Below are 25,620 nucleotides of genomic sequence, written 5' to 3' on the forward strand. Positions count from 1 at the left end.
GAATATAAATAGTAAATAAGTCAGGCAGCGGTGCGGTGGAAGCCAGATACCGATTCTTCGATCGAATCGCTGGAAAATGATTTTTATGGAAATTTCACGGAACGAGTATATTCCTGTTTACTTTCAACGCAGTTTTTTATTGCAAAGTTTTTTCCTCCCAGCCATTGTTTGTTGTTTACATTAATACTCTACACACACCCACACAGATAGACCCACTCACAACTACAGTCAACACATTTATGTGCACACAGGCATAAGAGTAAGCGCTAGCAGACAGCAAAGAGGGTCGAAAAGTTGCAGGTAAACTTCATATCTTTCAGCCAGCCAACAAGTCTGCCAAGCTGCCAAGCTACCAAGTTGTCAAGTGCTCTGCATTTTCATCGTTAGTTTCCCAACTTTAAATGATAATTTTGTTTCAAATTGAATTCAATTGAATATCGTTGGAAAAATAGTGGAATGAAAAACAAAATAATAAGTTAAAGTAGGCAGGCGTTAGTATCAGTGCATCTATTTGTGTGTGGTGTCGAGCAATGGTGGGTAGGCACCTCATTCGCATAAATGCATAAATCAATATGTGTGTATTGTGTATACTACGGTTACTCCTCCTCCTGTTGTTCACGTCTAATAATTTGAATGCATAATGAGAAAGTTACGTAATATTTGCTTTCATTGTTATTCGAAGTCGCTAAAGTGCAGATAGTAAATTAAAGTGTTTTGCATGGAATGCACGAAGACAATTTAATTTAAATTAAAAAAACTCATGAAAATTGCTCTCAAGAGATACAAAATACAAAAGTGGGTTAATGCTTTGCGGAAGAATACAAGATAAGTGACTATTTCTATGTACAACTTCGAGAGAAGTCTTCACGGCACAAGAGTGTAATTAAAAAAATAATAATAATTTAAAATTGTATTTAATTTTGCATAAGTTTAAAAATTCTTACTCATTAACATTTGGCGATACAAATTTTATTAATATATTGAATTTTTGAGAATTGCTGAACTGAATATGGACCGACAACCACTCATATGTTCCTATTTTCAAAGCTAAAGCAAAAAGTAAAGCTTGAACATAATGAAACAGTTGAGGAAAAAATTCAAATTTAATATTGAAACTCAGTCAATAAAAGGGGTTAGTGGCTACATTCTGGATTTTAAATTAATTTCGCTTCAATTTTTGGCAAGTACCGGTAATAAGACAAGAAAACCTCATTCAATGGGAAAATATTATGTGGGGTTCACGAGTATGTAAGTATTAATTATTACAAACTCTGATCTGGAATCTGGAAAACTTACCCTTGCATTTACTAATATACAGAACTCAACTCTCTCTCAAGGGCCGCACCAAGTACCTTGACGTAGCCTTGGACAACAAACTGCTGTAGAAGCACAACGTGGAAGAAAGACTGAAAAAATCTGACAATGCTTTATATGCGTGTAGACGGATGTTCGGCACAACCTCAGGGCTTACTCCCTGTCTCATGCACTGGTGCAAGAAAGCTACTGTAAGACCAATTCAGATCTACGCTGCAGCAGTATGGAGTAGTAGTACCAGAACACGCCAACACTCTAAATATCTATACTGAATGGGCGATGATGTTAGTGCGGGTATATAATGTCCAGAGTATAATGCAACCTTTTAAGTTACCGGAGAACTGCAGTATATATCAAGCTGAGGTCTTTGTTATTGCGAAAGCCGAGGAGCTGGCAACTTCATTTCTACTGGGTACCAAAGGCATCGAGTGCAATGAAATAGTGGACAATATTGCTAAGAATGGTATACGGTCAATATCCGAAAACGCGATCAACATTGGAAAACTCGTGCATGATCTATACGACGATCTCGTCAGAAGCATGGTAAAGAATATCAAAACCCGATGGAACGAGCAACCTGATGTGTAGAACGGTAGATTGGAAGTACACAAAATTTCTATTGGATATTGGCCTGCTGAAAAATCGAGAAGACGACAGGAAATGTCTAGAGCAAAGCTTCAGGGAAACAGTGGAACATCTTTTGTGTACTTATCCCGCATTGGCAAGACTACGCTGTACGCATCTGAGGTCTCCACTTTTTGATACACTGGAGAAAGCATCAATAGTGAGGCCACAGAGTTTGTTAAAATTCACGTCAAAAGCAGGCATCCTAAAGGAAGACTACTCCTCTTGAACCTAGTAACTGAAATCACAAAATGCCAAAACTGGTCCATGCGCGACTCATTGGTCAACCAGATTAAGATTAAGTTATCTTAACCTACAAATATACGTACATAGACTGCCGTACTTTCAGTTTACTCGGTAATGAAGAACTTAGATAAAAATTGATATGTAAAACCCTAAATACATATAAAGAAATTAATTGAAAAAATGTATGAAATCTATATTTCATCCTAATAATCTAACACGAACGAAGAACGTATATGTGGCTTCAAGACAATATCCATTATACATTAATACTATGAATTTCACTTAAAAAATATATGTATGTCCTTTGTGTTAATCAAAAAACTCCCTAAAGTGCTTCACCTAATAGGTCGACAAAGCGTTTTAAGATCACCATAAATTTATTATCAATTACAGCTATTTCACTAAGTTTCCAAAAGTGTATAAACCGCGAATGCCGACAATAGAGAAGAAAGGGGCAAGATGATTCCACCTCGTTTTCTTCCTTAAAGTATTGACAAAGAGCGTCTATCAGAATATATAGTCGAATCATATGAGTACTTATTGGACAGTATCCAGTAAAAATACCTACAATTGCGACGATATGTACATTGCAAAGGGCAATTAATTCGGAATTGAATTTTTCAGAACCGCCAATACAAACTGCTAAAAAATACAGCTATAATACAAACTTTTCGATGAAACTTAAGTACATGTATAGAAGACTTTTTTATTTGAAAAGATATAGTCTATTCTATAATTAAATCTATTATTGCCCAAGGCAGCGCTGTAATATTGTTGTAAATTATTCAGATCGAACGACCATAAGCTATCATTGCCACTCAAACTGATCGACCATAATATATATACAGATCTTTTTATGTACCCTCTTTACTACAAAAAATAAAGGTGTGGCAAAAGAGCGATTTCCGTATTTACAATACTAATAAAAAAATAACAGCACAACCTATAACGGTGAAAAACTATTTTTAAATTTAATATTCTTAGGTACTTAAAGAAAAGAAAGACTCCATTTTGAATATGTCGGATCTCATATATAGTCACTCTCGATATTTTTTATTGCTTTTACTTATTGACTTTCAGGCACTTCTAACTGAATAGCTTTCCAAAATAAGCTTTCAACATGTTGACCGCTGTCTGCAGGTAAAACATAAAACATGAACAAGGAAAGGTCGTTGACTTACGAAACAACAACACCTGCCGTGCCCATCAAGCTACATACCTGAACGAACAATACTACAAGCCTTAACCGCAACAGAAACGCTTTAATAGGTGTGCTTGTGGGACGCTGTATTTGTATATATATATATATATATATATCTATATATTTATATATATATATATATATATATATATATATATATATATATATCTATAGTATAGATTCTATACCATGCAAAAGTGCACATGTACTGACCATACCTACGCCCGCGTCCTCTGAAAAAACATGCGTACATGTACACAAGCCATATACTATACTTGTGCACACATAAATATCTTTCTTGCCATATGTTATGTTACGTATACGCCCCTCCTCCATACAAATTTCCTTGCAACCCTTGATTGCTCAGTTGCCTGGTCAGTTATTACATATTTACACATGCACGTGGAGAAATACCTTAAATTCAATTTGCCCACTACAAGACATAATTTCATTGCTTCGTTGCTCCAATTCTATTCGCAAGAATTCAATAACAAATTCACTGGCCCAGCTGGCCACTTTGCATGAGATATATTACGACTTATTGTTCTTTTCGCAGCGTGCCTTTATTACTGTAGCGATTTGTTGTTGTTACATTTTATAAAATTTATTACTTTGTCTGCGGCATGCATGAGTTATGTTGTGCAAGTTTTTCTAGGTGTTGTTGCCTCCTCTTCCACCACACAGCGAAACCAGTTGCCTCTTTCGTCGTATTGGCAGTGTTAAAAGCTTCCGCTTTCTCCACATTTTTATTTATGTTTTCCAAGCTGTTCATTGCTTATGTTATTCCTTTTTTTTTGTTGCATTTTTGTTGGCGATGTTATTGTTTCTTGAACAACGTAAACGTCAAGAGTTCTTCCGGTCCCGTTGGGGGTAAAATTGAAATTAGTAAGATTTAATTATGGCTTTTGCTACGACTGGGTGCAAGACCTTAGCTGTTGATTGCTGTTTTGATATGTTGCAACAGAAATGTTGCCACAGCGGCTATTTGCATTATACACGCACACATGCGCACCGGCAACACACACGCATGCAAGCATGTTTATAAACAACAAAACGGTTGCAAGTATCCGTTTGGTGTTTTACACTTAGTCCATAAATAATAAAGCCACGTCTAGACGTGAAGATATCAGTACAATTAAAAGTTTTTACAAGCGCACTTCATCCTGTTGAGTGGATAATGAACTATGCGAGTGAGTATAGGGTTGATTAAACTTTTACTTCAGATTTCCAGTTAGCAAAGTCTATGTTGGAAGCTTTGAAATTTGTTTAGAGGTAAATAGTTATATAAATGCAAATATATGGGGCTTAGATATAGGCTACTTGTGGGCGAGAAGTAAGCTACAAATGTATTCATCGCAGAGTTAGAGGAAATAGTTAGTTCTAAATAGCTGAAAATATATTTTTTTATACTCTTGCAACATGTTGCAACAGAAAGTATAATAGTTTTATTCACTTGGCGGATTACAAAAAACTAGGAGCAGCTGGGTATGCTCCGCTGCTAAGATGTTGAATATACATTTCTCATAATTGACTAAAAATATATCTACAAAACTTACTGAGCACAAGTATTTTTATCAACTGCTTAACCGCACCCACCTCTTATTGCCATCTACTTACATCTTCTATAACACAATTATCATATTTGATTTTTTCTCTTCACAATACATAAGAGACTAATATGTAAATAAAACAATAAGATGCTCCACTGTTTCCCTGGTGCCCTACTGTAGGCATTTCCTGCAGTCTTCGCGATCTGTCAGCCCCATCTTGTGGACGTGTGTCGCCACCAGACAGTGGCCAGCTAGTATTCCGATCATGTTCTTACAGTGTCTTCTATCGAGTGACAATAAGAATTTTGTGTACTTCCGATCTGTCGTTTTGCAGACAACTTTGCCCCCAATTAGCTCGTTCCATCTGGTTTTGATTTTCTTCATCATGCTTCGGTTCATTTCGTCGTATAGACAATGTATGGGTTTCCCAACCAGCATCGGACAAACGACAATCTATAAGTCACCGGGAGTGGACGGCGTCTTCCCGGCCCTCTTGCAGCAAGGTATGGATACTCTCCTGCCACACCTGCTAGGGCTGATGAGAGACAGCCTGGCAATGTCGCATATCCCTGAGCCATGGAGAATTGCAAAAGTAATCTTCATCCCCAAAGTAGGGAGGAGAGACTATTCACTAGACAAATCATTCCGGCCTATAAGTCTCACATCCTTCATGCTAAAGGGGTTGAAGAAAGTAATAGATAACCACATTCGATCGGAAGCGTTGAAGAACGCACCCCTACATGCCAGGCAACATGCGTACAGAGCGGGCAGATCCACAAACACTGCTCTGTACCAACTCACGTCTGAGCTGCAAGATTCGCTGGATAACGGCGAGGTTGCGACCTGCGCCTTCCTAGACATTGAGGGTGCCTTTGACATGCGTCTTACACTAGCGTGATCAAGGCACTTGAGAGAAGGAACGTTACCACTTCAATATGCAGATGGATAGAAGCCCTTCTGCGTACTATGGAAGCGGAAACAACGGTGGGGGAAAGCAAGATTCGTCTTGGCACCACAAGGGGCTGCCCACAGGGGGGAGTACTATCCCCACTGCTATGGAGCTTGGTAGTAGACGAACTCCTCGAGTTGCTCGCCAGCAATGGAATCCGCTGTCAAGGGTCCGCGGATGACATTGTCATAATGGCGAGAGGCATGGTGCAACATGGTAGGGCTAAACATCAACCCAGCAAAAACTACCGTAGTCCCATTCACTAGGCGGAGATCTCTTCCGGGCCTGAGGTCCCTAACATTAGGAGGCACAGAAGTGGAAATGTCGAAAGAGGTCAAATTCCTTGGCCTCACTTTAGACTCATCACTACGATGGAGTAGGCATTTGGACTTCACGCTGTCCAAAGCAACTAGAGCACTTATGGTATGCAGACGCCTGGCCGGCAGATCATGGGATTGCAAGCCAGGAATCATTAGATGGCTGTATACCATGATAGTAAGGCCTATTATCACCTATGGAGCGGTGGCTTGGGCCACCAAAGCAGCTCAGTCTTCGGTGATCCGGAGACTATCAAAGCTGCAAAGACTTGCCTGTGTCTGTGCTTCGGGGGCAATGCGCACATGCCCCACTGTGGCACTGGAAGTCATATTGGAGCTCACACCGCTGCACCAGGTGATAAAACAAACAGCAAACCACACCATGCTGCTAATGTCAGCAGAAGGCTACGGTAGTGGAAAGTTAATGTCCTCCAGACAGATGGACGTACTGGCGGAAAGCACACCGCTAGTCCTCCTCCCAAAGGACGGCACAACGAAGAAAATAAACTTCAAAAGAAATTTCAAAGTTACTCTCGGCAGCAAGACGGAGTGGAGCGATTCCACGCTGGAAAGACTGCTGGAAGACAGTACCATTCAGTTGTACACTGATGGCTCAAAAACACCGGAGGGTATTGGGGCAGGTATCGCGGGACCGCGTACTAAGCTTTCCATACCAATGGGCTGCTTCCCAAGTATCTTCCAGACCGAAGTTTTTGCCATAGGTCAATGCGCTGAAGTCAACCTCAGTCGCAACTATCGCAACCAGCGTATAGCTATTCTCAGTGATAGCCAAGCGGCACTAAAGGCGATTTCATCATATGAGATCAAATCGCTTTTAGTTGAGGAATGCATAGAAAGGCTAAACCGCCTGTCCTTGTGCAACCGGTTGCACCTAATTTGGGTGCCAGGGCACAAAGGAATAGAAGGAAACGAGAAGGCCGACGAACTGGTCCGCGCTGCGGCAGCGTCCAAGGTGATGGGACCAGAACCATACATAGCGGTAGGATCCCACACTTTTAAGGAGCTGCTCCGCACGGAGGAAAGAACGGAGAGAGAACGGCATTGGCAACAATCATCAGGCATGCGCCACGCTAAACTGCGACTAGGGGGGTACAGTCTCTCCAGGTTCAAGGAACTTATTCACCTCCCCAGTGACAAATTCCGTCTCCTCGTCGCAACTTACACAGGGCACTGCAGGCTCAGGAAGTACTTGTACAACATGGGCATAGTCTCCTGTGCTAACTGCCGGTTTTGCGACCTGGAACAGGAAACACCAGCACACCTAATCCTGGATTGCACAGCAATCTGTGGAAAAAGGCTTAAGGCCCTGGATTCCATCTATATCAGCAGGGATCACATCACCTCAGTAGCGCCCGGCAAACTCCTTGAGCTATTCAGGCTGCTGAGACTCTGGGAAGACATGTGATATCGTAGAGGGCACAATAGACCCTAGGTCGCGGTGCATTACCTCATAACATTTATCTTTCTATCTATCTATCGGTTTCCCAATGTTGATCACGTTTTCGGATATTGGCCGTACACCATTCTTGGCAATCTCGTCCACTATTTCATTGCACTCGATCCCTTTATGGCCTGGAACCCAGTAAAAGTGAAGTTGCTTACGTCTGGTAACACTTTCCACTACTGCCCTGCTTCCCAAGACACTTCTGGCCAACATGCGATACGAGGTTACTGCATTGGCTGTCTACGTTGATTTTTACTCTGGAATTGTCTGCAGGTGCATAAGAGGCCAGCTCTGCAGCTTTAGCAATAGCAAAGACCCCAGCTTGAAATATACTACAGTGGTCCGGCAACTTAAAAAGCTGCCTTATGCCTAACACCGGACAACTCCAAGGTCCATTTTCGAGCCACCCGTATACATGATTAGAGTTCTGGGCGTAGCTATCATATCTTTATGCCAGCCATTTTTTTATGTTTACTTTGAATCTTCTTTCTCACTTAAAAAGGAGGTCATGTAGTTGGTGTTTACCCTACTGTCGTTACCCATCGAGCTATGCCCGAAGGTTTTATTCTATTCTCAGTGGTTTTCTTAGCAGTTTTCCGCGGCATTGATTCGGTATTCTCCAGACTGGATATGGAAGCGAAGCAAATAGGTCTGGTAGTGAATTCGTTTTTCGTTTATCTTGAAACCAGTATTAATACCAACAACCATCTCACCCTCGAAATCCAACGCAGAATAACTCTTGACAACAGGTGTTACTTCGCCCTGAGTAGGCACTTGATAAGTAAAGTCGTCTCTCGACTAACAAAGACTAAACTCTGCGAGACATTCATCATCCCCGTCCTGATATATGGTGCAGAGGCATGGATGATGACAACATCTGATGAATCGAGTTACGAGTTTTCTAGAGAAATGTTCTGCGGAATATGTATCGCCCTTTGCGTCTAGGCAACGGCAAATACCGTAATCGATGGAACGATGAACTGTACGAGTTATACGAGACATTCACATAGTTCAGGGAATTAAGAGACAGCGGGTACGCTGGCTAAGTCTTGTCTTCTGTATGGATGAAAACACTCCAGCTCTGAAAGAGGAAGACCTCCACTCCGTTTGGGGAAATCAAGTGGAGGAGGACTTGGCTGCACTTGGTATCTCGAATCGGCGCCAAATTGCGAAAACAAGAAACGACAGGCACGCTGTTGTTATCTCTTTTATAACCGCGTAAGCGATGTCCACGCCATTAAAGAAGAAAAAGACAATGTGTTTGTTATCTGAATAAAATTGGGAATGGGAATACACAAAACCGTAAGGCCGGCCACAAAGTATTGTATTGCCAGCTAAGACCGATTGTTTTTTCATATCTCACAAATCATTTGCACGATATAACCAAAATCAAGTGAGAAAAGTGATCTTACTTCATATCAGCTACCGAGAGAATACCATAATGAGATAACCCAATCATTACGAAGAGTTTTCGAAAAAAAAAACCTAAGGCTATTTAGTTTGTTTCATTTCTGGTACTACGAATATTTACATATACCCCAACAAAATTAATTCAATTCGATTTCACTTAATTTGGTAGAAGCGATTTGCCGAACATGCCTAATTACTTTAAAAAACTTTTTTATTATTTTAAGTTATCTGGTATTCTATAAATTTCCACTTCGCCTGTATATTTATCATATTATGCCTTTAACATTTTGAAATTAATACAGAATGCCAAGAAGTCAAAATTGCTGATACAAACAGCATTTTAGGTATAAACATTGGTCGAAATCCAGTGTTCAATTACAGAACTTCGAATAAGCCTACCGAATACTTTCAAATGAATGCATACCAAAGGCCGATTCAGCATCAATAACAGAGCCGTAAGCAGACACCAGAGGAGAAAGAAGCCATGCACTTACATACATTATACAAACAAGTGAAGCAATGCCTATTGTTACAGGTGTTCCAAGCGGTGCGGTGTACTGTGCTGCAGTCAAATTCCAATGGCACTCTGCCCCAATTTCTCACTGTACAACCAATAAACGAACAGTTTCATACCCACTTGAGCGCTAACGAATTGCATTCGAATGCCAAGCATAACAGCATTTCCAGCAATGACCGAAAAAACGAAACGAAACACATGTATTTACACATATTTACACATATGTTGCTGCGATTACGTGCATGTATGTATATCAACCGGGCAAGTCAGGCTTAAATATTTAGCAGCTCTGTGATTGCTAGAGGTCGACACTGACGTGTAGTTAACACTACCGCAATTGTAGCCACGCACACACGTAAACAGCTGTGTTTGTATTAACAACGGCAGGCAGCGGCGGTTGCACATAATTACGCAAATGCTGCCGAAACCACACAACAACGCCAAATGCCACATGCGGCGCCGCGCAACACCGCATTGCTCAGTTTATGGCATTTCGCAACCACAACTCAGAACTCCTGGAACCGCCGCCACCTTTTACCTTTCCTGACGCATCAGAGATACGCAGTCGTGTGAGTACTACGCAGCTCAAAGTGAATTTGGAATTAAATTCCACAGTCCAATATGGCAGCAGCAAGTGCATTTACATACCTACACACGCTGATTATTCAGTTAAGCACACATGTGTACGTTCGCATTCCTAGCGGAGAACAGACAATTACATACAACAACCAATACAACGTTTAACTATGCTATTCCTTCGGCAACAATGCATTTATTTCAATGAAAATACCATCAGTTATCCTTCAATTGCCACAACGCCAACGTGCAAGCAACAATGTCATCAGTAATACACACGCCGCCGCCGCCGCCATTTGCGCTGCCACGGTTGCATTGCTTTCACATCCGCTGCGGTGGATAGCGTCGGCCTTAAAGCGCTCCGTCCCAAAGCCGCTGAAGCGCGCACCTTATGTCGGCGCCACCACTGTTGCTGTTGCTGTTGATAATGTTGATGACGACGTCGTGGCCACAGTCTTCGTTGCACGTATGGCGGCTGCGGTTCGGTGACGAAGTAGAAATTGCCATGACTGCGGCGTTGTGAATGTATGCCAAAACGTCCGCGGTGACCCTGCGTACAGAGACCGTGCACGAAATTATCATAGCTGCTGCAATGGTTGCCCACGAACGGAAACGCCGGATTCATGGATTGCTTGAAAAACACAGCCGATGAGCTGTGGCTGCACGCTACCGCATCTGTGCGAACGAGATTGGGGGTGGGGGAAACAAATGAATTTTTAAGTAGATTGTCAACACATTCGCTGGCGCTGCTTGCTGCATTTAAATTACTATTGATATGCGCCGATTTGGTTGCAAGCACACATATGTACATATAGGAAAGCACAAACATACTTACTATTCTGCACATCCGTGACCAGTACTTTGCAATGGCGTTGGGGCGCCTTTCCGCCATTGGGATAAAAATCGGCGTGTCCCATTTTTAAGCCAGCTCCCAATGTGCCCGCCGATGTGTGCAGCACTTGTACGTACTGCGCGTCCGTGGGGTCCAGACGAAAATCTGGTGATACAACAGCTGGCAATGTAAAGAGCGGTCCAGCCGGATCAAGACCTATAATTTGCTCCAGCTCTCCATTAAGCATTGCACCCGCATAGCCAGCGGCATGTGCGCCCAAACTGTAACCAGCCAATGTGACATTGCGACGGGTGAAATATTCGGGTCGTAAATTTTCCATAGACATGATGATGCCAGCCACTGTGAGACCAACATCAAATATCGACATAGAAGCAGTCTTATAGTCTACCTGCGAGAGATGACCCCAATCAACAACACAAACGCTATAATACGGATCGAAGTGTGTCCAAGCTGTTAGAAGTAAAGAAATAAAATTATTGTTAGCTAAAAATAATTGTTAAATAAAAGTTTCTCACTTCTTAACATGTCCTGCACCCAGCCCTTGCTGCCTTCGTCGTTCCAACCATGCAGAAATAATGCCAACTTGCGACGTGGATCTAAGCGGTGAAAACCGCGCATATCTCCCAGTTGCAACTCGAAGTGTACTTCGTCTCCTAAACGCATATTGGAACTGGAAAAAGATTCAATTTTTTGTCAAAATCTTTTTTTGGGAATATACTATATAATCGATTATGGTAAATAGGGCTTGGACGCATTAAATTTTAAATAGCTGATATTAAAGTCTTAAAAGTATGGTTGTATTTGCTAAATTTTATAGACGAAACATGTAAAAAACCTTCTTGATTATATCCACGACATTTTTCGGAAATCACCAACACTTAAAATTGTAGAATCTGGTGATAACCAAGACGTGAAACGGAAGTTCTAAAATGACTATATTAGATATACTAGAGCACGGGAAAGTATTTAGACGGATCTATAGCACTAAACATATAATTATGTAGAAAAATTATGACTTTAAATTGGTATTGTTGATACAGAATCAATCGCAGGTACTGAGGTACTCATATCCGGGCTCCGAAAATTTTAACTCGATTTCCATCATTCTACGAAAAAATATCTCGCACCTTGTACGTATACGCTCTATTTGTGCAGAGCTTTATAGGCATTTCGATAACTTTATTCGTACTCGTTTTAAAGGGTGATCCATTTCGTGGCTCCTTACTTTTTAAAGAAAAATCACAGAAACTTCAAATTTAATGGGGAATGTTTATTATCATTTGAAAGGATATTCTTTGGCATTTATTTGCTGAAGATTATCTCCTTCAAATGCTGGCCACGGCTACCTTTCAGATGGTCCATCCTCTGAGTAGAATTTTCGATGACTCATTTGAGCATTTCGACTGGTAACTGGCAAATGACACTAGTGATGTTTTCCTCTAAAGCCTGAATTGAAGCGGGATTGTCAGCAAAGATTTTGGTCTTTATATATCTCCACAGGAAAAAGCTAACGGTGTGATATCACATGATCTTGGAGGCCAATCGACCAGCCCGAAACGTGAAATTATCTGCTCACCGAAGTGTTCTCTTAACAATTGTTTGGTTGATGGAATGTGTGGAAAGTGGCGCCTTCTTGTTGAAACCAAATATCGCCGATTTCACGAGCTTCAATTTCAGGTCACCAGTCGGTTAGTCGGCGCGATAACGGGCGCCATCGATGATTACACCATTTTTTAAGAAATATGGACTGATGATTATACCGGTTCGCAAACCACACCAAACCGTTGTTTTTCTGAGTAAAATTGCAGCTCTCGAATGTCTTCAGGTTGCTCTTCGTTCCAAATGTTGTAATTCTTCTTGTTTACATACCTATTGAGCCAGAAATGGGCCTCATCGCAGAATAAAATTTTGTTCGAAAACGTCGGATCTTCTTGGAATTTTTCAAAAGCCCATAGAGCGAAGCGCTGTTGCTTGGAAAGGTCGACTCTGCACGGTCTTCGTGTACACCCTCTGCAACGGCTGCTAAATTTTCTTCACTACGTGCTGGACGTGGTCTATTCGTTCGAATATTATCCAATAATTAATACTGGATCGCTAAGGTGGCTGATTATGTTGCCCATAAGTTGAGTGAAGCGCGCAAAACACATTATTTACAGAACGTGAGGTTTCGTAATAAAGATAAACGTTTTGTCGACGTTGTTCAGGCGTAAGTGTTTCAATGATGAAATGCCAAAAAATTCTGAACAAAAATAACATCTACTTGGATCATCTTGTAAAGTTAAAGATCCTGACAGAATTTAAAATTGTGTTATTCGGAAAACAGGCGAACCCATGCACTAAATTTCCATCGAATTTGTAGAGAAGTTGTTGAGTTTTCGGATTTCACCTAAAAGTGGAAGATAACACATTCATTCCTATAATGTCTCGCTATACTTACGGCACAGTTTAGTGCCCCTGGAATTTTATTCAGAAACTTACTTTACTTTTAGTATCTTTCGACAAAACTTTTATAATATCTAAAAAAATTTAATACTGTAGATGTTACCTCCTGTATAACGGACCCGAACAGAGAACAGGTTGCGAGAGTATAAAAACTAATTTTGTAAAATTTTTATCATTTTTCTATAATTGCTTATAAACCCTAGCAGCTGAAAAACGAGAAATTCAGAACCATCAATATTGCTTCTACAATTTATTTACAAAAGTGTCCATGTCCAGCAAAAAAAAATTTCCAGCCAAGTTGATATGAAAAATTCAAAATACTTAGAACTGAAAAGCTGGTCATTTTTAGAAAATTCAACTTTAAATATGCTACTTTATTTATAAATTCAGATTCACATATATAACTCATATAGCAGCTACTGAGTAGGCTATAAATATTGTTTGGTGCAAGTTTTTCTATAAATTTTTTTAATTGATAGAATATACTACGGCTATAAAACCGGTTGGCACCTGCTACTGGCTATGCAGAATATTTTTCATATTATAATATATAGTATGAAATGTTTATATTTTTAAAATAAATTTATATTTTTTTATTTTAATATTTTTATTATAATCGTTGTAGGATAATAACTGCTTATACATATTTATTACATGCAAAAGTATCTCTAAAGCAGATATACATATATCACTTCTTCAATTCATTGACTAAACCAAGTCAAAGATTTCACCGAACTTGTCAATTTTTTCACCTTCGTCAGTTTCGTTAGTAAATTCTTCATACCAGTTAAGCACCTTGGCTTGCTTTACCTTCTCATCTGGACTTAAACCTTTGGCATATTCGCCAAATACAATATCGAACTCTTCAACTAAATTCACCATTTCCTCTTCAAATTTGTTCTGAAACTTTTCGTATCCATTATTTTCAAGAGCCGTTTTCAATGTGAGTTTCAAGTCTGAATTATCGGGCATGGCTTCGTAGTCAGACATCACTTCCGAAAAACTATTCATAGTGTCAAATAGTTCTACAATGTTCGCTCCATCTTTTTGCAATTTAAAATCCTCGGCTTCTTTGGCTACTTTTGCCATGCGTGTGATATTAGCTTGTAGCAATTCATCTTTGTTTGGTAACTTCTCCAGATCGTTAACAGTACTTTTAAGCAGAACGCTTCCACTTTCAAGCGCCCACGTGGATAGTTTACCTACCGTTCCTATGACATACAACAAAATTTTTGATGGTGCTTCATCTTTCTCAGATGAGGAATTTATACTATTTTCTCCATTGACCGCAACCTCCACAGATTCCTTAGGCGAGGAATCTATTTTGTTTTCTCCATTGACCGCAACCTCTACAGCTTCACGTTTAGCATGTGGAAATGCATTGACGACCTAATAAATCAAGCGTATGGGTGTATGGAATATTTCTAAATTTTTATGACAATCTTACTTGCATTAACAGCAAAGCAACGCCGACAACTACTGTGATTTTCTTCATTTTCGAGGATAATATTTGTAGACGAAATAAGTAAGCTTTGTAGTAAGTTTCAAGACGTACTGAGTTAGAAGAAATTGTAAGAATCTTTTTATACAGTTGCAGTTGGAGAACCGGTCAGCGCTGCTACACAGAACATATATGCACTCAAACTCAAACTCATGTAAGTACGAGTATTGGATAATAAAGATAAGCTATACAACTAATAAGCCTAACGATCAGTAATCGCATAATATTAAAAATTTCTCCGTAGTATCCATATCTATATACATATATATAATTAATTCTAACAATTCATTGTTGACCATTTGTTTGATAAGAATTATACAATAATAATTCATAGTAATTATTTTTATTGCACGTTGTAGATGTTCATATTAGCATCATCTGCCGATCAAATAAACTTTTACTGAAAATTGAAGCGCAATATCACATGACCTTAGGAGAGATATGTTAAAGCGACTTAAGTAATTTTCATATCGATTTGTATACCCTCAATAGGTTATATTAAGTTTGCCACGAACATCCCAAACGTCAGAGACACTACAAAGTATATACAAGAATATACCTGATTAGCGTGACGAGCTTAGTCGACTTAGCCATGTCCGTTTTTAGTCGTACCAGATCTTTCACGGAAAACTTCTGCACTAATACAAGGTTTATCCGGAGAGTAATAGGACTGATTTTCTTCCATCGCGACTGTACTTCGGAACGTGCGCGCATCGAGTGGATTCGGTAGAGGGCGTTCCTAGGTAAAAAACGAACGGCTGGTCAGTTGTCTCCGAGTACCTGGAGAGTCAAGTCAGGATAAACATTTTTTTCTGTGAGTAGTACAAGCCGAAAATGCAGGGTTCGTTAGACAGGGGTACGCGATTAAATTATGTGTGAAACTCATATGCGCAAAGTTTGGAACTCAGACCGTCGACTAAGTATTCGTTTAATTTCCCAGATGTTAAATTTATCCAAATCTGTGGTTATCATGCCGGAGCACTTGAATATGCACAAGTTGTGCGCGAAAATGATCCCAAAAGTGCTCACCGACGACCAGAAATTGCGGCGAGTGAAAGTGTGACAAGAAAATTCGAACATGTGTGAAGCATGTGTGTGACCCCCAATTTTTGAATAACGTAATCACAGGTGACAAGTCATGGATCTTTGAGTATGATCCCGGGATTTTTTTTATTTCCTTGCCTGAAAAGGTCGATGGAAGGCAAGTATTTTGAGACGATAGAGGGGATACAAGCAGCATGCATCTCGGCTTTCAAGGCTATTCCGATGAATGCCTTCTGTGACGCCCTCAATGCTTGGAAATCGCACTGGCAGCGCTGCGTCGACGCAGAAGGAGCCAATTTTGAAAGTCTTTAAATAATTGTAACGATTGGTTCAAACAATTAAATTCTTCTAAATCGACTCAGTCCTATTACTTTCTGAACGAACCCTGTAGGGGACTCAAATCCCTTAATAGATATTTCACGAAAAACTTCTGAAAAACAAATACTGCACTAATATAAGAAGCTGATAGTCTAGGTAAGTGCGACAGAAAATTTTGGTGCGACAGAGATAGCTCAGAGAAAGCTAACATTTTGGGATACTAACAACCAAAATCTATTCTATAATGTTGATAGAAGAAAAAGTGCCACTATTGGATGAAAATATAGATAATAAATCTATTTTCATAGATTCTAAGTCTTACTAGTATACCACATAAAATGAAAGTCACTATAAGAACCTCTCTAATGTGAGTATACGCTAATTAATGCGATTTTTTTAAACATGATAAGTATTAGAAAAACGTGTCGAATAATTAGCCTAAAATACTTTAGCTTTATATAAAATGTAACTAGTTGCTTATAAAAGCTGGAATTTGTTTTTAATTACACATAAATAGTAAATCTATTTTATACTCTCGCAGCATGTTGAAAAAAGCATGATACATAGCTTTGTTTACCTTAAAGTACTTTGTAATTGAATAATAAATTAAATAAATAATAGAGGTAGACAACGAAATTAGTAGGAACAGTAGGATTAGTAGATTTCACAAAGCAAGTTAATCGACGTGGTTCTTGGGTCTCTGAGGAGGTTTCAGGACCTTGTCAAAGGTAATGACGACATTTGGTTCAGTTAATACCTAAACTCTAACACATTGGATTTCAGCATTTGATGATAAAAAATTAATAAACGTAAAATTAGATTTCAACAGCCTCAATCTTCTATCTAATGTTTGGAAGCACCTACTAAAAATGCGATAACTTTTTGAGAGAAATACAATTTTTCGATGAAAAGAACTTGATGAATAATATCCGGGCTCCGCACTAAGCGAAGCAATCATAATTACAAAAGTCTGTGCACTAAGGGGAATTGCCGAGCCTAAGGTGTATTTGGAAGCAAAATAACAATCACATTTTAATCGCTGCATTACTTTGGCAGCATTTAGGTTGAATAATAATGCGGAATAATGAAATAAAATGTTCGGCAGCGCCAGAACTTGTAACTTCCTTAGTTGCTGAATAATTATTTAAGCCCTACACATGAGCGCATACCTACATATATGTACATACGTACTATCTCGAAAAATTCACTACACTAAAAAGCTTTTGCACCTAGTTTGCAAGTCAGTGTTATTTTGAGCCTACTGCAGTGGGTTATTCCGGCCGAGATCGTGAAAAATTAAAAAAAAAAAAAAACAACAACTAATTGTTACTATTTTGCATAACAATAACTAATTTTAACTGCATAAGCGCCATGCCTTACAACATTGTAAATATTTGTGAAGTATATGTATAAGGTATTGACCAGTTTTGAGCCACTAATTCGTTCTTTGTCATAAGGACTGATCAATCAATAGTGTTCAACTGGGAGTTAAATAATTACAAATAAAAAATATTGCCTTAAATAATCACATTTCAACCGTTAATATCTTTTGAATGGTTGGGAAAAAATCGTAGAAGACCAGAAAATTGAATTTTCTACAAAGCCCGAAAAAGGAAATATTTCATCAAGTAGTCGGATGCGAAATATGATATTTTATATCTGTTATATTTTAGAATGTGCTAAGCGAAAACATATTGTTGTTTTTACCCACGCTACAGTACACGTATACTAGGCTACAGTATGTTTCACAATGAATGGGAAATCTCAACAAGTTTTGTGCCAAACAAAAAATCGGGTCAATACTGCCACTATACCTAATTAAAAGGCTTCAAACATTCGATTGACTATTTTTTACCACATAGTATATCGGTCAAACAAGACTCCCGTACCATGGTAAAAATTATCAACTCTACCCCTCCTGTTGTATTTATACAATACAATTAGTATTGTAATGGGAAAGTTTGTTCAGTTTGTATGGCATCTACATATATGTTTTAGTGGTCCGATATCGGCTGTTCCGACAAATGAGCAGCTTCTTGAAGAGAAAATGACGTTTGTAAAATTTCAAAATGATATCTTAAAAACTGAGAGACTAGTTCGTATATATACAGACCGATGGACAGACCGACAAACAGACAAACGGACACGGCTAAATCGACTCAGCTCTACATACTGACCATTTATACTTGTATATACTTTATAGAATCTCCGACGCTTCCTTCTGTGTATTACAAATTTCATGGCAAACTTAATATACCTTGTTCAGGGTATAAATATTATATCGTAAATAACACCGGTCAACAAAAAAAATATTTTTTTTGGGTTTCTGTTCTCATGCTTTGATTCTGATTCTAGACATTGAAAAACACTTAAATATTAATCTTTAGTTCTTTAAGTTTGCTTTTGGCTGATCTACAACGATAAGTATATTTGGGGTTTAATACGAGAGAGCTCATAGGAGCATAAAAGAAATACAAAAAATATGCACTTTTAGACAGTAATTTCTTGTTATTTTACATTTATATATTAATGTTTATCACATAAAAATCGAAAAATTGCTCTAATTTCTACGAAAGCAAACTTTAACCGGAAAAAAAAATTTTTTCCTTATTTTTGTCATAGGAGAAACTAAAATTTAACATGTAGATGTCAGACCCAAAAATCATGTTGACCTGTGTAATACAGCTCAATCCCGAAAATGTGTAAAATTGGTCTGTAAATTATTCCAACGTTCTTTCTCAATAGGGACGCTACAAAAGTAGTCCAATAGGGACAGCAAATTACTTCACATTTTTTCTCGCTCTTTCGACATTTCTCTTCAATTAAAATTTACTACCGAAATTCGGAGTCAGTGGCTTCAACTTTAAGAGCGCTACGTCCTATTTATAGTCGTCATAATCGCCGATCTAACAGGATCAACAATTGAGCGTCTAGTGGTATAATTTTAATCCACAGCAGAGTACAAAATGTTCTCGTGTCAGGGAGACAAAATAATGCCGTAGTTTCGAGAATATTGTTGCCACTAATATGCAAAAATATCGTAGCCTGCATCTTTACAAGATCAAATTGACCCAAGAACTGAAGCCGCTAGACCACCAGAATCGTCGTATGTTCGTGAATCGGGCTGAGCAACCACCATGATCCGGATTTTCACCGAAAAATCATCTTCAGCGATCAGCCTCATTTCTGACCGAATGGCTTCGTCAATAAACGAAATATGCTTTATTGGTCAGGCAGCAATACACACGTACTCCATGAGTCACCTAACTAGCAACACTATAAGAAAGCACTGAATTTTATTTTATGATGTCGAAATGCCTTTATAAACGAAAAACAAATGCTGATTTCTATTAAAGTAGAAGTAAAAGAAAAATTAACAATATTATGCTAACTTTTCTGTATTTCCTTGCAGCGTGATGAACGAGAGCTCCTGTTATTCACTTCCTCCATAATTTATACTTTCACTAGTACACATAAAAAAAAATGTTAATATTTTATGCACAAAATATTTAAAATTAGTAAACTCAGTGGCGACCTAGCATGGCTTTCTTACTTATTTGTGTTATTTTTGTTTCTTCTTCGTAGGCTTTCTTCCAATATTAAAATTAATTTTGCAGAAATGCTAATTTGTTTTTATACATATATAATAACACTTAATACCACATAGCTACAAACACAGTTACACAAGATAGTATTTTAGGAACACGTACGTTGTACGACATTCGAAAACGATTCCGTGGTTTGGAGTTGCACGATTTAAGCTAGTACGCAGCATAGCCTCCTGCATATAACGCATTGAAGTCTTCAACGCCTTCCATTTATGAATATGATGAGCAATGAATGTGGATCCATTAAACTTCGGTAAAGTTAATATTAGGAATCCACAGACAAAAAACACCAAAAAACGAGTTGTTTGCATTTGAATCGCTGGACAAGTGCTCAAGCCTCTGTTTTAGTTCCCAAGTTCCCAAAATTTGAAGTGGCAAAACGGCACAGTAATGAGTTAAAAGCTTTAAAATCAATGAACTCTTAATTGCTTGGGATGGACAGTGAAAATAAATAAAAGAAACACACTTATCGCAAGTTTTTGTTAGTGTTTGTTACGAAACTTTTACGGTGTCTAATCACCCGTCACTTTCACGATCGCCACACACTTTTCAACGCCAAACTGTTTGTGCTGCCCTTTGGCATAGAACTGATGAGTTGTTATGCCGAATTTCATGCGTTTTCCCGCTCATCACGTCGGCTGTCATTCGATTGGACTGTACGTAGCCGTAGTCACCGCACTACTACTCAACTTGTCTGCTGGCTGATACGCTCCTAAGTGTAAGCCGGTGACGCGGTTATTAGAAGAGAAATAAGTAGATAAAAGATGCTAAAATTACACGAAGGTGTGTGTATGTATAAAAAATAAAACAACAATATTTGAGAACATGTTCCAACAAATTATGTGTATAAGAGACTACTTCGTCTCAGCTGGCTACATAACTTGGCTAAACATTGGAGAATGGAAGTCAGATATTGGCGCAGCTTTTACCTTATTGATAAAAATTTTGGTCTAGCCCTGTGGTATGAGTGTAAGCGACGGAATAATTTACAAGCGAAAGTGTTGCATTAGAGCGGAAACCGCAAAGTATTATCTCCATTGACGAATACCGTCGGCTGCAAAGTAAAACAAACAATGACAAAAATAATCAAGCATATAAAGCTTATTTTGTTTTGACGGTTTTAAAAACAAAATTAAAACAAAAAAATAAAAGACGATTGTTTGTAACACCTAAAACTGGTCTACATAATATAGTTATATCCAAATGTATCCAAACTCTCAGGTTTATGAGACGAATGGATGATCTCTTCGTTCATTAAAAATTTATATATCACTGACTACTAAACTTAGTGGGAAAATCAGAAAACATGGCTTTGTGTTAAAGGGAAGAAAACAATTTTACTATTATACTAACTTGTAATCAAAATGCTACTGGAAACTCAATATCTGAATATCTGGTATACTTTCTATAACCATTAAAACTGCACTCATTTTGTTCAACTTCAAGGTAAACAGGACTTTTTGAATCTAGCGCCCCCTGCTGACGCCATCTATATGTAGACTGGTGCGTTAAAAACTGCTATCTTTATCGATTATTAAGTGAGAATTTCATGACATTTTATTGATTGGAAGTGAAGTTATTGTGTTTCAAGTGTCAGTATGTTAGTGTGATCGGTGCGAAAATGATCTTCGAGCAAAGAGCCAACATTAAATTTTGTTTTAAAATTGGTAAAACTTTTACCGAAACGTTTCAATTGATGAAACAAGTTTATGGCGATGATTGCCTATCCCGTTTCAGAGTGCACGAGTGGTTCCAACGTTTTCAAAGTGGTCGTGAGGACATAAATGACGATCAACATGTGGGCCAATCAAAATCCGTGATCACTGGAAATTCCATCAAAACTGTGCGTGAATTCATGAAAAATCAGCCGAAATCATCATTTAAATTCATGGAAATGGAATTGAGCATCTCCAAAACATCAATTTATCGCATTTTGACCGAACATTTGGGCTTACGAAAGGTGTGTGCACGGTTTGTTCCACACAAATTGACTGACGACCAAAAATTGCTCAGAAGCCAACATTCGAAGGACGATTATTTGATCAAAAATCTCATTGTAACCATTAACTACTCCCCGTATTCACCTGATATGACACCGTGCGACTTCTTCCTTTTCGGAAAAATGCATTTTCCCATGAAAGGAAAGTGTTATGCAGACTTAGAGGCTATTCAAAAGACTTGCACCGGCATACTGGCGGCCATACCGGCCAACGAGCTAAAACACTCGTTCGACATGCTTATGGACCGTGCAAAAAGATGTATTGAAGCATAAGGAGACTATTTTGAATAACATAAATTGATTTTGCCGAAAAAACATTTCTTCTGTTTTTTTGGAAAGCCTTGTATAAGAACTGATAAACTGCGGCTTTCGCAAATCCCAAGTTATTTGACTCGCCTTCGGTTTACAGTTAAATACATAAATATAGAAGAGTTTATTGCCTGACCACAGCACTACCAGGCATTTCATTAGCATATAGAGCGAAAAGGTATAATCCAATGAAAAGGAGAAAAACTTGCCACTTGACGACTTGTTTTGGTTTACCACTCGACACATGGTTGACGTTGTTAACGCTCAATTATTCATGATTTGTGTGACCAAAATTAGATGTTAAATGTGCTGATTCATCCAAGGTCTTAGTAATAATGGAATGTCCAGAATTCTTTTAACCTGTTGAAATTTATATATCGTTAGCAAATTTTTTATATTTTTATATAATTTATCTTGGGCAGAGCTTACTAGGTCTAGTTTTGATATAAGCTTAAAATTTGGATAACAATTTTGTATTTAAATGTACGTCGTGCTTGGCAAAATTAAGCGGAAAATTTCCACTAAATTAATGTCATTGTAAAAAGTTAAACGAAAGTATAGTGCAAAACTTAAATAAGTTCATAATTTGGAGCTTTGGAATGAAAGAACAAAAATCCGTTACAACCCTTAAACAATTATTCTTGGAACACTTTGGTTGCCAAAAAATTAAATCTTCAAACATTGCCGCCTTCAAATAAACAGTTCAATTTTTCACTAGATTGGAATATATCCATCTCATTTTCGACATCTTTTCTTTTGCACTTTACTATGCAGCGTTTATGCAAGCTTCCATTACGTATAATACGAACATTTATTCCACCAAATATGTTACTAAAGCACATGGTGGTAAAAAAGTTTACGAGCGCATGGCAAAAGCATGTCTTGTGGTAATGGCTTAATTTAAAAACGACGCATGTCATGAGCCTTGCCCGCCTGCCAAACTATCTACCTAGATGATTATTTTTGCATAAGGTGAGTGTAGCTGTTTGGTGACATAATCACATGCTGATGTCTGATGCTTGTCTTTACTTTTGTAAGTATTGTTGCTCTGCTCTGCAGACACATAGCAGAATCCTACAAGTTGCTTAAGTCTCGACATATTTTTGTTGTCTCTTATTATATGTAGTTCAAAGTTTCTTAAAGTTTTTGTAGTATGATTTAATTTCATTTAAACTTATTTTGATTCCAGCCTTTTTCATTAGCCTCGCTTTACTTCATTCACTGATGGAGTCGTGGGTGTTATGTTTTCCGCCTTTGTTACCAATTTAATGCCTTGCCAGCTGTTGAGCTTGCGAAGTTGTATGAAAGTATGTTTGTGGAAGTCTGTAAGTTGCAAACTGCTTCCTTCAAATTATCCCTCATCAGATAAATGGTATTGTTTCTTCCTCCTGTCTTTCATCTCAACTCCATCTGCTGCTGTATTCATCCGCTTCAGTATCCTTCCGCTTCGTTTTTACTTTTCTTTCATATGTATATGGCAAGAATGTCCTCGAATTTCTGTTATTTCAATCATCATTTCTAGAATTGTATTTGTTTATTGGCTTTTATGCATTTATGCACATATCGTTCATGACTCTATTTTGCATACGAACGGCTTGGTTCAGAGTTACCTGTGTAATTTCATATGCCCTTCTCATTTAAAACAATACAACAGCGTTCCTTCAGCCTTCTTCTTTAAGGGCGTGGACACCGCTAACGCGGCTACAGCCGAATTTAAAAAAATGCGCCAGTCGTTCTTCCTTTTCGCTATTTGTCGCCAATTGGAGATTCCAAGTGTAGTAAGGCCATTCTACATCTGGTCTTTCCAACGAAGTGGTAGTCTTCCTCTGTTCCACCCCGCGGGTACTGAGTCAAACACTTTCAGATCTGGAGTGTTTTCATCCATTCGGATGACATGACCTAAACAAAGTAACCGCTGTATTCGCCGTTGCCAATGCGCAAAGGACCATAAATCTTCCGAAGAACTTTTCTCTCGAGACCTTTCTCTCGAAGACTCGTAACGCCAACTCATCAGATATTATCATCGTTCATGCCTCTGTACTTTACAGCAGGACGCGGATGATAGGTGACTTGTAGAATTCAGTTTTTTTTCGTCGAGAGAGGACTTTACTTTTCAATTGCCTACTGAGTACGAAGTAGCATCTATTGGCAAGAGTTATTCTACGTTGGATTTCAAAGCTGACATTAATGTTGGCGTTAATACTGATTCCGAGATAGACGAAACTGTCTGTCAACAGTGACGTGTGAGCCAAATTGAGAGTGCGAGGACTGTCTCTTTGATGACTGTATATATTTCGTCTTATACTTGTTCACAACCAGACCCATGCGCTTCGCTTCCTTATCCAGTCTAGAAGAAGCAGATCTAAAGGTGTGGTTGTTGAGGCCAATGGTATCGATATCATCGGCATACGCCAGCAGCTATACACTCTTATAGAAGATTGTATCTAATCTATTCAGCTCTGCTGCTCGAATTATGTTCTCCAGCAGTGGATTGAAGAAGCCGCACGAGAGGAAGTCGCTTTGTCTAAAACGTCGTTTGATATGAACGGCGCGAAGAAATCATTCCCGATACTGACGGAGGTTTTGGTGTTGCTCAACGTCAGTCTACACAGCCGTATTAGCTTTGAGGAGATACCAAGTTCAGTCAGCCTTTTCTCTTTGGAGGACATCACCACCACCAACTGGGTAGTCGCACCTTCCCAATTATGGGATCGGACATTTCAAGTGCATTCAGTGCGTTTGCATTAAAAGAGGTTGTCTTCGAAATTGAGCCTCTCATCCGAGGCTGTTTTGATCTTTTCATTTGGAATGTTTTTTAGGTAGCGGATCCCGAATACAGCGCTCAACCCTGTGGATAGCTTATACAGTGCTCTCTTCAAAATCAAGATTTGTATGTATATGACTTCCAAATATAGATGCCTTATATATCTGACGAGAATTTATAAAATAATAGACGATTCCTTCATTGCCATTTCATTGAGGGTATCTTTTTGGCCAACAAATGTGATCGAATACTATGAAAGTTGGTTATTGCTATACGGTTTTATTGTAATGTATAGTCAGCTAAATTGTCTGGGATTCACATGGTGTTTACCTATTTAACCGCTCAATTGATTTTGCAATTTATTTGTACGTCTTTACTTTTCTTTTTTTAGGATCATCAGTAATGCTTCTTAAACTGCTGAAATGAATTGTTTGAGGTGTGTTTCTTTGTTTCTTCTCTGCGCACAGGCACTCACAAACTTTTGGAACACTAAATTGCTTGCTCTTGTCTACTGGTGAATGCATGCTCATTTCCACATTTCTCTCCCCCCTCTTTCGATAACCTCACCTCATTCCGGGCAATTGACTTTTCCTCTCATCATTGACTTTTTCGC

At 38.6% G+C, this 25,620-nt stretch overlaps 3 protein-coding genes and 1 long non-coding RNA gene across 5 annotated transcripts in view; 1 reads left to right on the forward strand and 3 right to left on the reverse strand.

The window, feature by feature from the left end:
• Nucleotides 1-11,098, reverse strand: part of LOC126758803 (uncharacterized) — a 76,830-nt gene extending 65,732 nt beyond the window's left edge. Inside the window, exon 1 of the mRNA XM_050473188.1 lies at nucleotides 11,005-11,098. The gene's annotated coding sequence lies outside the window, so the exon portion shown is untranslated. The remainder of the gene's footprint in view (nucleotides 1-11,004) is intronic.
• Nucleotides 10,333-20,624, reverse strand: LOC126758792 (pancreatic lipase-related protein 2). Of its 2 annotated transcripts, XM_050473173.1 has the most exons (5): nucleotides 20,402-20,624; nucleotides 20,038-20,337; nucleotides 11,538-11,692; nucleotides 11,005-11,472; nucleotides 10,333-10,844 (listed from the first exon to the last, which is right to left on the reverse strand). In XM_050473173.1, the coding sequence occupies exons 2-5, from the start codon at nucleotides 20,244-20,246 to the stop codon at nucleotides 10,435-10,437; spliced, it is 1,242 nt and encodes a 413-aa protein (XP_050329130.1). In that variant the 5' UTR covers nucleotides 20,247-20,337; nucleotides 20,402-20,624; the 3' UTR covers nucleotides 10,333-10,434. The 2 variants fall into 2 exon arrangements, with proteins under 2 accessions (XP_050329130.1, XP_050329129.1); XM_050473172.1 differs by having other exon boundaries at nucleotides 20,038-20,624.
• On the reverse strand, nucleotides 14,028-15,032 carry LOC126758798 (uncharacterized). The gene is made up of 2 exons (XM_050473181.1): nucleotides 14,912-15,032; nucleotides 14,028-14,853 (listed from the first exon to the last, which is right to left on the reverse strand). The coding sequence occupies exons 1-2, from the start codon at nucleotides 14,957-14,959 to the stop codon at nucleotides 14,173-14,175; spliced, it is 729 nt and encodes a 242-aa protein (XP_050329138.1). The 5' UTR covers nucleotides 14,960-15,032; the 3' UTR covers nucleotides 14,028-14,172.
• LOC126758808 (uncharacterized) lies at nucleotides 16,993-17,863 on the forward strand. The gene is made up of 2 exons (XR_007666893.1): nucleotides 16,993-17,055; nucleotides 17,111-17,863. It is a non-coding gene; the product is annotated as an uncharacterized LOC126758808 (long non-coding RNA).
• Nucleotides 20,625-25,620: the final 4,996 nt, after the last annotated feature.

This window comes from Bactrocera neohumeralis, chromosome 5 (assembly GCF_024586455.1).
Source record: "Bactrocera neohumeralis isolate Rockhampton chromosome 5, APGP_CSIRO_Bneo_wtdbg2-racon-allhic-juicebox.fasta_v2, whole genome shotgun sequence".
NCBI classification, from domain to species: Eukaryota; Metazoa; Arthropoda; class Insecta; order Diptera; family Tephritidae; genus Bactrocera; species Bactrocera neohumeralis.